Source organism: Stenella coeruleoalba (assembly GCF_951394435.1).
Source record: "Stenella coeruleoalba genome assembly, chromosome: 17".
Taxonomy (NCBI): domain Eukaryota; kingdom Metazoa; phylum Chordata; class Mammalia; order Artiodactyla; family Delphinidae; genus Stenella; species Stenella coeruleoalba.
Genome location: NC_137163.1, coordinates 32,164,423 through 32,179,929, shown reverse-complemented (window position 1 = coordinate 32,179,929; position 15,507 = coordinate 32,164,423). Strand labels below are relative to the sequence as shown.

At 31.5% G+C, this 15,507-nt stretch overlaps 1 protein-coding gene across 41 annotated transcripts in view; it reads left to right on the top strand.

The window, feature by feature from the left end:
* Positions 1-15,507, top strand: part of RIMS2 (regulating synaptic membrane exocytosis 2) — a gene marked incomplete at its 5' end in the record, with an annotated part of 603,587 nt that overhangs the window by 455,286 nt on the left and 132,794 nt on the right. For 25 of the 41 annotated variants that reach the window (XM_079901300.1, XM_079901311.1, XM_079901281.1 and 22 more), the window contains one exon: positions 5,026-5,126. The exons of the other annotated variants lie outside the window; for them this stretch is intronic. In XM_079901300.1, the coding sequence (XP_079757426.1) occupies positions 5,026-5,126 (101 nt within the window). The remainder of the gene's footprint in view (positions 1-5,025; positions 5,127-15,507) is intronic. 41 annotated transcript variants of the gene reach the window in all.

Below are 15,507 nucleotides of genomic sequence, written 5' to 3'. Positions count from 1 at the left end.
AACAAAAGTGTACTTTTTATGTGGTTCTAGTATATGATAAAGTTTTTGTCTAAAAATATGAGAAAATTCATTGTAGCCAAGTGACTGTGAAGAAATCATTTTAAAGTAACTTCTTTAATTTTTGTTGCATAGTTTCTTAAGTCCTACACTTGAAAAAACTAATATGGAAAATTTAAAAACATGTCAGATCATTTTTTGTATTAACATTCATAAAAATTGGAAAGATCTGCACTTTATTGCATTTGGCAGTATTTCTTATTTTGTACCACTTTTAATCAATATACCCACAGCTTTTATTTAACAAATATTTGTCCCTAAGATAAATTAAATAATGAATCATTGCATATTTGCATCTTAAAAATTATTTAACGTTTATTTCCAAAGCATTCTATCAAATCATTACAAAAATACAAGGTTTTCAAACTGGATAATTTGTCCTTGTTCACATAAACATTATATTTTGTGTGTTTCTAAAATGTTTTTTCTGTATAATGTATAATCATTGTGGATACTTTATAAACTATATATTAACCCAAATAAAAAACCAAAAGCACTTATACTAACTTCTAATAACCAGTGATAACTGATAACTACTCTGGTGTGTAAATCTTAAATGTTTTTCACTCCATGTCTTTGTCTTTTTTGTCAATTTTGTGCATATATGTTTTTATGAATATATATGGTTTTTTAAACTACAAACTATAGTACCATATCCACCATTTAGTGTTTTATAATTACTAATTGCAGTGTCTTTATTTTATATAATTTATATATGTGAATGCACATGCACACTGTTCTCATCATTTTTTGTGAGTGTATAATATTCTGTAGATACACCATAAATGCCGTTAACTAATCCCCTATTTTGGACATTTGGAGTTTCTTTTCCCTGGCCTTTGCAATTATCAAACAATGGTGTAATGAATATGTATGTACATCTTTGCACATTGATTTATTTCTTTAGGAAAGATCCTGGGAAGTGAAATTCCAGGGTCAAAAATATGACCATTGTAAAGCCTTTTAATACACAGTACCAAATATGTTTTATTTTTAAATAATTTTCTTTTAATATTTGTACATCAGTTACTTTGGAAAACTTTCATATAAATGACCATTAATTTTTTTGTCAACAGCTAGTTTATTACTGTCACTCTGAAAAGTGTTTTGCAGTTATTAGACTCTTGAAAGAGCAGGTAAAATAAAACCAAAGACAGTATCTTCTTTTTGAATTGTACTGCCTTTGAAAATAATATTATAACAAAGTATTACATATTCTTATCTCGATGCATTTTAACAATTTCTATTCCTATTCCTTTGACTTTTGAAAGACATCAGTAAACTGTTTTATACTCTATCCTACTGAATCTAGAAAATAAACACACAAATAGCTATGCTTTTTCTTGTGTAATTGTTACTTCAAAGTGAGAAAACAGCAGCATACACTGATTATACCTTTTTTTATTATACTTAATTTGGTACATGCCTAACTGGTGACTGTAGCATTTAAAGAGTACATGAATTTGCCCTTTTAAACTTTGTCCATTTGGAATTTGTTATTTCTGTCACTGTCATCATTATTGTCCATAATCATCTTTTGTTTTGTTGTGCCTCTTCCACAGTGTTTGTATTTTTTTAGAAGAAAAGTTTGTAAACTAGGATTCAATAAGATAGTGATCAAAAATATTTTTTTCCTTTCTTTGATGATTTGGCAAAATATAGTTAATTTTATAAATAGATTTCTAATAGATAAGTAATATACTTCTTTAGCTTCAATCAGAAAAAGGCCTCAGATAATATTTTGATTTATGTTCAGACTACATTTATGATACCTCTGTATGTATTTTGTGCAAATACATTTTATTTACATTGTCATCAATTATTTAGATAGTTTCAACAAGGAATAATTTTTGTTGGAAATCTCTCACTATTAATAAAAATTTGATTAAGACATTGCACAAATGTCTTTAATTCTTAAATTTAACTGAAAAGCAAATTTAACATGTACCTTTACAAGGATAAAATTTAGAAGAAATCCAATTATAAAATGTAAATTTTTAATGATCACTCCACAAATTCTTGATGTATTATTTTGTAAAATTTTTAACAATGTAATTTGTTCTCTAATCTCAGATTATTTAAAGGCACATCTTAAGTTTTTTGAAGACATATAATAATCAAAGAAAAAAGGAATTACAGATGTGATTATTTTCATCAGAAACCCTCATGAAACAGATAGCCACTTAGTGAAATGAAACTTTTTAATCTCAATTAAAGGAAGACTTTTTTAAACCTGAAGCCAAATATTTATGTATTGATAGAAGAAAAGGATAGGGTGGAGAAAAGAGAAAAATCATTAAATTAGCCACAAAAATTTGGAATACTAACCAATGCAGTTTCTGGATTTAGATAAGGTTAATAGTCTTAAACTTCCCTGATGTTGTAATCATAGATTCTCTAATTTGTTTTCTGAATTTTGGTGTTCTTTCTTTGAGCTTTGCCGTTGGACTTGAGATTTTTCCCTCTTAAGATCCCCAGATTTGAGCATTTTGCTTAAGATCACAAGATGGGGTCACTGAGTCAGCAATCCTACAATATTCTGATCACTGTTTAGCTTCATTATGAATTGCATTATTGCCAGACCTATGTCCCTATTTCAAAGAAGTGTGGTGTGTGAAGCTGCTTTGGGACCCCAAGAGTGTGTGTGTTTGTGTGTGTTTGGAAGAGCAAACTTAAAACTATTGCTTGAAGTGTACTACAGAAATCACTGAAGGTGTAGTGATGATCTTCGTAGTGTAAATGTAGAAACCTAAGCAACCACTGTCTTACTGTTGGTTAATATGGCCATTTTCAATTGCATCTCTGATTACAAAATCTACCTATAACTTAACTTTTTTTTTTTACTTGATTGCCATACCAACACAATAAATATGACTTTTTGGACACATTAAGTAGTCTTTTTCAGGTTCAAAATAACCACAATTAGTTTATTGGTTTAAAAACAGGTAAACCTCTTAAATGGCTTATGTTATTAAGATATTAATGAAATAAGAAATCATATTAAGATATTAATGAAATAAGAAATCATATTTTCTTAGTTTACTTGATTAATAATTTACCTTATACCAAAAAGAATTTGAGACAATTTGAATATTATACATTATCTAATAATCAGGAAGAATTTAATGTAGTGTCATAGGAGGTCGATGTCCAGGAAATAGTCTCAACATTAGAAAATGTATATATGTATGTACGTATGTATGTGTATATGTCTATATGTATATTTATTTATGTATATGTAAAATGTGTTTAAACTTTGTCTATTGGTGCTATTTATATTTAAAATACTGTTTTGCTACTATAATATCAAAATTAAACTTTTTAAAAGAAACTTCCCAAACACTTAATTTAGCTAATATTTTTTTCAGCATACATAATTTTTTGAAGCTGGGATGGCTTTTTTGTTCCCTTGCCCTTGGAGAAAATAAACATATTTATCTGAGAATATCTCTTGAGGTACAAACAATTCCAATATTGTATTTTAATAGAGTAATAGACATTATACTTGACCATATTTCACACTTATATCATGGAATCACTCACTTGATTTTGTGTATCATTCAACTGATATTAACATTTTATTTCTATTCCCCATTTTATAATTTGGCACAGAATCAATTAATCAAATCATTATTAAAATTTGACTCAAACTGTTTAGTTGATTTAAATTTGCTCTTTTACTTAGATGTCATATAATCTAAACTCTTTATACATTCTTTTAGTCAAGATTTTCTTAATCCTTTTTGAAACTTTTTCTTCCCTTTGTATCTTATTTTAATTATCAAATTTTACTTAAAATCTTTTTACTAGCAGTTATCAAATATACAGTGAGGTTTTTCTCAGGATGAGTATTAAAATACCTATTTTTGAATGGGCACACTTTTGTCTATATGTCTTTACTGCAGTTTTAAAGTTATGATCTTAAGCCAGGGCTATGTGTGTGTATGTTTACATTCTTACCTAGACCCAGTGTTTGTGGATTTACATGATGACATTTTATTGTAGAAACCCACTGAACCTACTAAGCTATGTTTATTTTTCCCAGTTTGTAGGTTTGTAGCATACAATTGAGATTTTGTTTTTCCATTATGCCTATTAATGAGAAATGGAATTTCTCTATAAAATCTCTTTAATAAAAATCATAAATATAATTTTAAAGCACTTTTTCATGTTTGCTAAGGTTTTCTTACTGAATTTAGTTCTTATTCTTACCAAAGTTCTTAAAGACCCTCTTGATATCTATAGTTGATGTGTTTTGAGGAAGCACCTGTTATAGACAGCATTAATCTCATTTTATAATAGGCTTACTATCTCAGTTTCTCACCTCCTTACATTCTTTTCTTCCCCTAGAATGATTTCAGTAATACTTTGTGCCTTTATAGGCATGGTATGTTTTCAGGAGTATTATTCCAAGTGCCTCTTTCTTCATCCTAGTTCTAGAAAATTCAAGTTCAAAAGATCTTGATAACTGCATCCACACGTATGTTGGAGCAACCTGCTTTAATACATGGGACGATTTTATGATAATTCTAAATGCAGTTGTAAAATTGTATTTGAAACCAATGAGACTTACAACCTCTTTCCAGTAAATAATTCGAACCTTGATGAATTCGTTACAAGCCAAAATTCTTATAATATTACTATTGTCATATTTATGTGCTGTCAAATATATTCTCCTCGACATATATGTACCAGAAGGTGTTTTCTATCTAATGAAGATTTGTTGTCTTCTATTTACATTTGTTTACATTTTATTCAGATTTAAATTATTTCACATATTTAATAATCATGCTTTTATTCACCAACTTGCATACTTAAATAAATCTAAAAAATGACATTTAATTTGTACATACTACCTTGAATGAAAGTAATATATCAGCCTAGCATTTCTTCTTTTATACATCCTGTAAGTTGGGCTCAGAAATAAGAACTGAACATTAATTTTATGGGTTTTTTTCTACTCGATAGGTGCTATGGATATAGAGGAGAGAAATCGCCAAATGAAAATTAACAAATACAAACAGGTAGCCGGATCAGATCCCAGACTGGAACAAGATTACCAATCAAAGGCAAGACATTTTTCTTTTTAAAAGTTGTAAAATAATCAGTTAATCATATGAAACTGTTAGATTCTCAAACTGCTGAATGCAGATTAGTCAGACACAAACATATAATGCAATGGCCCCATGATATTATTAAATGCTAAAATTTATGATGTGTTTGTATACCAACTTTTAGGTATAGACTTGCCTTAATATTTAGAAAAATCATTATATAATATAGGAGATTAAGGAAATGAAATTCATAAATGATCTGAAGAACAAAGCTTTTAGAATTTTTCATTTTATAAAACCTATAAAGGCCCTAACACCCTCAAAAATGTTTAGGAAGAACTTCTATTACCATCTTATGGTTTTCCTACATATAGAATTTTTTTACTTTATAGCATTTTAATTCAATCTGATTTATTAGTAAGTTATTGGAACAAAATACATACTCATGAGGTGTTATAAAGAATTCAAAAAGTTTTTTAGTGAGAATCTTTTTGAACCACTTTTTGGTAATAAATTGAGGTGTGAAGTCTACCAGTGTAGGAAAAAAAAGTATTATTTCATTGCTCTTGCCCTTCATTGCCTTTATATTTTCAAAACATTTTTAGGCTCATCATATTATTCATTCAAAGACTTTGCTCTGAGGTACCTATTTAAGATTTAACAAAAGAATGAAAATAGCAAAACTTATTCCTAACATTTCGTTATTATGTGGTCTAATCATTGCAGTCATGTAATATTTGTGGTCTGTTATCTGTGTATTAGAGAAAAGCAATTTGGATTTTTATACCGTGAGGTCTATTTTATCCTTACCTTCAGTTTCTCTCAATTATAGCCCATTCTTCAGTAAAGATAAGACTTACGAAGTAAAGCACAACTGGCTATGCTGGATGTGCATTTGTGGTAGGTAGCATAGGTTTCAGTTTCTCCATTATACAACCTAGAGGAGGCAGATATTCTTTCCTCAGCATCACCTTCCAAGCCACCAATCTCTTCCCCAGAGTGCATGAATGTTGACTGATGTGGTGAATACAGGATTGTTCTGCTGTCCTGGAAATGGCACAGGCCTAATGCAAAGCGAAAGGTAAATTTAAAACAAACAAAAAATAGCCTTGCCTTTACTTAGCAGGTTTTAACTTCTAGAAATTTTATTCTAAAATGAAAATATGAATAACTTCAAATAGGTTCAGTGAATTTCACAGAAAACAGATTTGCAGTGATAGTATATTTCAGATACATCTCTAACCTTTTGAGCTTGGTATCAGAAATGATATCTGCGCCTTTCCAGGTACTTTTAAAAATATTTCTGCCTAGGGCTAAATAGGAAGAAAGACCTGATCTTTTGTGGCATCTGCTATGCTCTAATCTCTCATTTATTCATATTATATAATCCAAAGACCAAGGCATGAAGTCCTGATAAAATAGGATATTAAAGCTTCCATAAGCATAAGATAACACATATTTGTTTTGTTTGTTTATATCCCACTATACTTCAGGAAGGAATGTAGATGATTCTTAAAAATACATAAAATACTCTCAATAATATCGTCAGTGAAGAAATAAGTATCAAGGGAAAATGAGGTCAATAAAAAACAAGGTAACGCCAGAAGTTAAGCTTGTGAACAAAATGCATAGTGTGAGATCCTATACACCTGCTACATGTGGGGCTTATATTTTGACTGTGAGCTTCCTCACAAGCAGCAAAGGCAGAAGAGGAAACTGGGTCATTCATATGATTTACATTGTTCATACAATAAAAACAAGTTCCTTAGAAGCAATGCCAATGATTCTTGTTATGGATACCTGGCAGAAATTCATTACAAGGGGATGGACCAAAGGAATACTAAAGAATGCCTGAGGCTTCAGAGTTTTATAACTTTGACACCAATTATTTTAGGTTAGAAAAAATTTACGTCTTGGCAAAGGACTTATTATGCTAAGCAAATAATTTCCTAGGTATTCTCTAAGGCAGTAGTTTTCAAAGTGTAGACCCAGACCAATAACCTCAACATCACCCAAGGACTTTTGGAAATGAAATTCTCTGACTCCCTCCAGACCTACTTAATCAAAACTCTAGGGGTGATGTTCCTGGATTTAAAAAGCCTCCCAGGTGATTGAGATGTGGACTACAGTTTGAGAACCACTGCTCTAAGGTGGGCTGCATGTAAAATTTACTTCCAGGTAACTGAATGAGTTGACGTCCTCTTTTTAGGGTTTTAGCCAGAAGCCAGTGATGGATGATGGATGATGTCATTTAAAAATGAACACTTTCTTCTGAGAATAAGTGATCTGACTCCTTTACAAGGCCTCTCCTAGTATCTAACAAATCCTATGAATGTCAAGTACATAGAATTCTGTTTACTATTGCTGGAGTTGTGCACTCAGCCTAACCAAAAATGCAATCAAGTCATTAAGGTACAACTTTTGAAAAGGATCCAAAGCACGACTCCATTTTGTTCCACTACAAATTTCCTGATGTGGAACTATCTTTGCTGGGTCGTCTATCTGCCTATCATCCCTACCTCGATCTAACTCTCTCATGGATCAAAGAGAAAATTACAGAGGATTCTTTTCAGTCAAGCACATGTATAGATTTAGTTATTATTCATGTCCATACTAACAATTATTTAGATTAAAATTTTCAACTACATCCCCTCTCTTTTTAACTAGGGATATTCACCTTATATTTCCATTCTTTTCTTCCTTGTTTGAGAACAAGTGCCAATTAAATACTTGCTATTGAGCTATGCACTTTAATACATTAACTCTAATTCGTGAAAAGATCATTTAATTGGTAAGGGAACTAAGCCATAGAAAGGTTAAGTAATCTACCCAAGTTCACATTAAATCATGGAAAGTATTATTTGTAGCTAATCTGGTTTTCAATTTTGAGATAACTGAGATTAAATCCAAAGCCTGTGGAGCATATGCTATACTTATGAGCTATATTCCTGAAATTCTAGTGAAGCTATTAAAAGCTTCCATGGAATATAATTGTTAGCGAAATTTTTTTTTAAACTACACATTCCACATTTTAAATGGCATTGCTTCCCTGAATTTTTCAAGCATTCTGCACTGACAGTTGTAAACAATTCTTACTAATTTATAAAATATCTCCTTAGTAATTCACTTTGAAAGTACCTGCAGAGCAATGCCTATTAAGTTACTGTCTTTCTAAACATATTTTAAGTATATGAGGAAATTTGTAAGCAGACAGCCTATATTTAATACAAGCATCAAAACCACATGCAGACATGATTCCTATTTAACCAGTGGATGATTTCTCAGGGCTTTTCCCCTCAAAACAGAATTTAACTATGTAGCCAATGCACCCTTTCATGCCTATTGCATTGTCTTTATCCCAGTTTACATGTGATTCATCTATTCTACTCTCAATATAATTTAAGAATCAACTTAAAACCAATGTTCTCTGCTCTTCTTTGGTTCAGAAAAACATGATTTGTTTATTACATTTAACAATGTGAATTATAATTCAGCATAGACCAACTACCCTTCTATGAGTTACATAATTACAATAATTAGCAATAATTGATAAACAATATAGGTATATCTGAAAATTAATATGGAGAATTTGATAATATTTATGTAAGTATATGATGTTTGCTTTTTAAATTAGCCATATTTAATGTTTTTAAATGAACTTGGAGGACATTTTTTAAAAGGGTAGTCCATCAGATTTCAACAGAGAAGCTACACAGTTTATTGATACCGTGTTTATTTGGAAATCAAAGCTTATTTCTCTGTAGAAAAACATGTTCCTTTTTGGTGGTAATGTTCCCACAAAATTATCACAAAAATATTTTACCCCTATTGTAGCACTTATAATCTTCTGTTTTCTTATTTATCACTCTAGAATTAAGCAAGATAGCCCATAAATTTTGCAGAACTTTTCAAATGTGGACCAGAAGTTCATATTAATCCATTTAACCTGCAATCTAATAGACTGAGTCAGTGTTCTGGGAGTGGAGCACAACACAGCAAAAGAAAGGGAAAAAAATAGTTTTTCTCCATTCTTTGTACATACCTGATCCTGGGCACTTGTCACCTTTTCTTCCAGGCTTCTTCTCTTGTAAGGATCCATTCACTGATGTCAAAGAGACATATTAGGAAGAAAGCAATCCCACTAAAGTAACTTACATTATAATATGAACTACACAACACAGAGATAGTTTTAAAAAAAAAAAAGGTCTGTAAATACAAATAAACCTCACACAATGGAGCTGTAGGCAGTATCAATATAAAAAAAATTCAGACTTTTGAAGGCAAAGTATTTTTGGCAGGTAGATCACCATTGTTAACTAGGCTGTTCCCTTAATTAGAGCTTACTTTCTTCTCAACACTGAGAATACACATTTAAGGCCAGCCTTAAGTGTTTTAAATTGACTTTCAAAACACAAGCAATAAGGACCAGAAGAGGGGAGACAGGCTGGGGCTGGTGAGGAGTGGCATCTATGGGCTGCTTATAAGTTTGGTGTTTGTGAATGAGGAGTACTTTAAGACTCTAATATCACCAAAATATGGCAGCAGTACTTGAGTACAGTGTAGGAGATGAGAACACAGCCTGGAGACAAGCAAACTCCACCTGGGTGACTTTCGGTAGGTTAACCTCTTACTCTCAGTTTCTTTATTAAAAAGGACTTTGAGATCTATTTCATACAGCGATGATTAGGAGGAAATGAGATAATGTATACACATGGTTTAGCATTTAGTAAAATGCTTAATAAATGGTGCTGATATTTGTTATTATTTTTTTATAACAACAGCAAATGTGCCATAGGCACCAGAAATGAATGCGACAAGGTTGAAAAGAAATGGTAAGGAAATAACTGAGCTGATGAAAAGGATTTTAGTGTAACTCAAATATCATTGAATGTTCCCTTTATTCTCAAATAAAGAGACTGAAGCAGCAGAGATCAAATTTAGGGGGAAAGAATTTATGAATCTTCAAAGAATATGGAGATAAAAAAATAAAAAGAGCCTGGAACGTAACATATGATGAGAATTACAAGCTAAATTACTGAAATTAAGAAATGATGTTATCAAGGTTGACATTCCATGAGCTTGGCTCTTGGCAAGCTGATTAACAGGTAGGCATATGGCTGTGGGTATGGGTATTTAAAAAGAAATACTCTTTAACAGCAGTGACATAAATGGATCTGAAAACTGAAAAACTAAATTTATAAAAAGTGAATTTTAAAATGTACATTAGGTGGCCTTATACAAATCACTAAGATGATACGTGGAAATACATGTATTTATTGAAAGTGAAGAAATGCAAGGTATAATTTTATAACAGTGATTGATATAAAATGCTAGGAGATTTTCTTTTTGGATAAGCAGAAAAGTTGAGTTTCTGGTAGCATATAACACAGCCCAATAATAGTACAGTTGAGCTGGGCCTGGTGCCTGCTGGAGGAAGAGCTGCTCCATCATTGACTCTCAAGCTACCCAGAGAACGTGGTAGTCTCATGAAACAGACACCATTGTGCCAGTGTTAGATGGAATCATGTGATACATAGAGCAAGAGAATTCTAATAGGAGTGATCTTAGTAACCCGATCTCTACCCTGCAAGGTCCTCAAGGAGTAGGTTAAGAAGTCCTGTGAGAAGTAATGAAGCATCGTTTCTTGGCATAAGCAGTTCAACTGCTTTATGAACAGAAGTAGGATTCAGATTTTCAAAAAAATTCCTGCTAGGCTTAAGTCTAGCCAGATATCCAGCAGAATGGTTTCATTTTTTAAAAATCAGAATTAAGATCACCTCCTCATAGTTTCCATCCCAAACTAGTCAAGAAATCTAATCACTTACTGATGAAGATGCCAGGGAGAATGCCAATGGTTGCACCTGGATTTCTTCACTGAAACCTGCCATTTCTCTAAACGTCTATTCTACTTTGTCAATTTTCTCTGTTGTTGTGTTCATTTCTGTATAACCCTGCAATAAGATAGCTTCACGTTCTTTAGCAAAATTAGCAGTGTGCTAATAATAGTACCTACCTCATAGGATAGTTTTCAAGACTAAGTCTATTTATATGTTATGTATAACTCAAACAGAGTTTGGAATATTATAAGGAATAAGTAAATGTGAGCTGTCGTATGATGATGGTGGGGTGGTGATGGTGATGATGATGATGATGATGATGATGATGGGGAAGAAAGAGAAAAAGAGAAATTATTTTCAACAGATACCCTGCTCTTACCAGGTCTGTTTCTGTTGCCAGCAACAATCTGCTAGATACAGATTAGTATATCTTTAAGGTAATCCTAAAAAATAGGTGGGTGAAAAGGGAGGAAAAGTGTAAAAACTAATGATAATCTAAAAAGTTAAAAAGTGATTTGGGTTGTTTCATTTTTATCAGGTTAGTCAAATTTTTATCTACCACAAATTATCATTCTTGCCATTTCTACTCTTTAGCCAGCTGGAATGTACTTCAAATTTAACTTAAACATAGAGAGAGAGAAAATTAAATTTACACATAATTTATCTAAATCTATGATATGCACACACACATATCCTAAAGCTCTGAGCCAAAGGAGAATTCCTCTCCTCCATATTTTAGCTGATGGAAGCAACAACTATTTATTTCTTCCTTGTCTCACATGTACAAACATACCTCACTTTATGTAACAGACCCACAGTTACAAACTTAATAATAGATAATTTTAATGGAATTTTAGAAATTCTATAGTTTGTGACTAATCTTTGAATATGAAAGTTTCTAACTTTAGGTTTCTTTTTTCTTAACATTTGCTAGGGCTGTCATAACAAAATGCCACAGATTAGGTTGCTTAAACAACAGAAATTAATTTTCTCACAGTCTGGAGGCTAGAATTCCAAGATCAATTGTTGGCAGGTTTGGTTTCTTCTGAGACCTCTCTCCTTGGCTTGGAGTTGGCCACCCTCTTGCTATGGCCTCAAAGGGTCATCTGTCTGTGTGTGTCTATGTTCCAATTTCCTCTTCTTGTAAGGACACCAGTCATATTAGATTAAGGCCCACCAGTGTGACCTCATTTTACCTTAATTACTTCTTTAAAGGCCTTATCTCCGAAACAGTCACATTCTGAGGTAGTAGAAGTTAGCATTACAACATATGAATTTGGGGGATATACAGTTCAGCTATAACATATCTATACAAAGTAGTTAATGGTCTTTTAGTTTATCACCTTAATGCATTATGAAAGCATATTTGATTGTAATGTAAATATGTATTTTTAGGCAACTAACTATAGCTATTTTGTTTCAAACTTTTTGATTTTTTAAAATTGTGTTTACTTTCTCTATTTCTCCAACTACCTTCTCACATCCTAGGAGTTGAAATATTTTTGTGTTTGCAAGTTCATTTTAAAAATTATTTTTCATAGTTATAAAACCACATTTAAATTTAAATATGTTTTTCTTAGCCAGACATTCAAGCATGTGTCTTCTTTCTTTACATTATATTCGTGAATTGCTACCTCATACTGTATAATCACATATCAGGCCAGGAAAACCACATGTCAGGTCAGGAAATATAAAAAAGATATTTTTAATTATGAAGAAGTCATTTGAGATGACTGGGACAGCAACTTACATGTTGTAGAACACTATAAAATTACGGAAGAAATTGTAATTTCTCTCTTTTTAGTAAATATAATGTTGCTGAAAACTAACAAAAGAAAGATCTTTAAATAAATTGCATCTAGTTACTGTCTGGTAAAAGGGTCAGTCTATGGACAACAGCTGCTATTGCCAAGAGCATAATTTCTTCCTATATATTTCCTGAGAACACTCAAGGGAAACATGTTTCTTTTACCTCCAGCAAAAATAGAAATGTATGCATTCACCTTTGCTTTCATCAAGCCTCCAGGGTTGCTGGTTTGCTGACAACTAGAGCGCCCTTTGGGGGGATACAAGGAGTCAATGATATGGGTCACCGAAGGGTGAGAGATCTTGCTTTATAGAATCAAGGAGGATAAGAGGAATAAGGAAGGAAGAAAATGTGATAAATAATGCAGAAACATTCTTTCCAACTCAAATTTCATGTAATTTAAAAGGATTAAGTATAGCCATATAAAAAATTACAAATATAAGAATATTTAAGACAACAGAGATATGAAAACATATAAACCCTCTGAACCAACCATGACATTATCACTTCCTAAAATACATATATTCTGTCTTATGTGGTGCTTATTTGCTTGTTTCTTACCTTTTTATTAAACTTCACACTTCTTGAGAATGGGGATATAGTTTATTCATCTTTGTAGTCTCTCCAGGGGCAAGTAAGGACAAGATATGAACTTCTGGAGAGGGTATGGGTAGGTTATTACCCAAGAGTCTAGAACAAATTTTCTGATGGACATATGATTATTGATTTCTGCCTAGAGTTAATCATAATAGAAAGAATACTCAGAAAGAATTGGAAGACTTAGGTTCTAATTTTGATTCTGCCATTTATAAGACTTTGGATACATTGCCCAATAGTTCTTCACAACCCAACCTTTTTCTGTGTACAAATTCTGTGTTATCTATAAAGTGCTACCCAAATATATGGTAGTTTGGAGGCCATGTTGAAAAACATCATTATATATTAACACTTGGGTTTTAGGCGGCCTCATCATTAATTAAGCAAATCATTTAATCTTGTAGCTTAATCTTTAAAATTAGGTTTGAACTAGATCTTCTGTATTTCATTTCCTTTATCTAGTGTTGTCTCATTATTGATTCAGTAATCTCTGATCAGTGTCAGGCTCTCTACTCAATGTATTCTCACAAATGATTGAATCTACAGATTTTATAATTAACTTATGGCATAATAATTATGATTTATAGAATAAATGTATGTGTATAATGTTTTTGCTTCATACTTCACATTAAATAATTGATAACTAAGTTTGAATCGAGACTTAAGTCAAAACCTTTAGTCAATTAAGGCAATCAGTCAACTAGGAGGGCAGCATGGAGTCTCCCACATCTATAATTTCAGTTTAATTTGGCTAATTATAATTTGAACATATCTACAATTTTATTATGTAATAGCTTTGCTCATGAGCACAAAAACTAGTTGTAACTTTTCGTCAGTTGGAAGGATTACAGATATTATTTATTAGCAAAATTAATTTACTAATATCTTCCTAAACATGGAATTTTGATTATTTCTACATCATCAATTTTGAAAATTATAAAATAATACTCCAGACTGGAAATAATATAGCTAACCTTGGAATATATCTCTTATGAGAGAAGGAACTTTTGGCTGGTGATAATTTCAGGAGGTAGAAATATTGTATGTAAAAGAGTACAGAACTCAGCTTGGCACATGGGAAAGCCCAGTAATGGTAGCTGTTTTTATTATTTATTATAACAAGTGAGGTAGGAGTAACAAAAACTTTACAGTTGAACTCAGTTCTGATAGATGAACCAAAACCCACCATTCAATATAGCTTTCTGACTAACAAAGAAATGGCTCTGATTTTATGCGTGACCCTTCTTAGGTCATTTTCATGACTAGGAATACTCACTTCAAGGCTAACAGTCTTCAGGGTCAGTCATGTAAGAACATGTTACTTCTCAAGCCCATTTTCACTCTCTGCCAAAAAGAAAAATCATCGGAGTTTTAGATGGAATACGAAGGTGTTATTTCAAAATGACATAAAATGTCTTTTTATTCAGGTTAGTTTGTATTTTTTTTATTATTTAAATATCTTACTTGTTTAAAATTCATCCACATATAGTTATAAGTAGTAGAGTAGTGTTATTCCCATGCTGGTTTTGTATTCTGATTATACATGTCATTTTATGTAGTTTTCAAATTTCAGAAAAGGAAGAAAATCTTTATTTTAAAGAAGAAAACTATATGTGAATATTTTAAAAAGAAATGGCTTAGGTTCTAAATATGCTGCCTAGTATCCCATTAAACATGAATTTATGGTTCACAATTTATTTTGATGAAAAGAAATAGAATGACTTTAATATTGACAAGTTAGTTTTATAAGCTTAGTTAATTCATTTAACTTATTTCTCTCAATTTTCTCATCCATAAAATGAGGAAGGTAGATTACATCCTCTCTGAAGTCACTTTCAGCTTTAAAATACTGTGATTTTTTTTGAATGACTCAGTGACGAGTGAGTAACTAAAAGTATGTTTCAGTGCCAAATAATTTTCCTGGGCTTTTTTTCTTAAAGGATGGTTATATGAGCCCTCCTTTTTAAATATCTGAACGTATTTTGTTATCTCGGGGAACATTTAGTAATGTTTTCTTTCCTGCTACTCAGAACTGCATACCACAGGTATCTCTGAAGCTGATCAGCTTTAAGTCTGGATTCTGGTTCTGCAACATTAAAAGAAGAAAAATTACCAGATAAACAATCAAATAAATAATAATAAAATGGAGGACTAA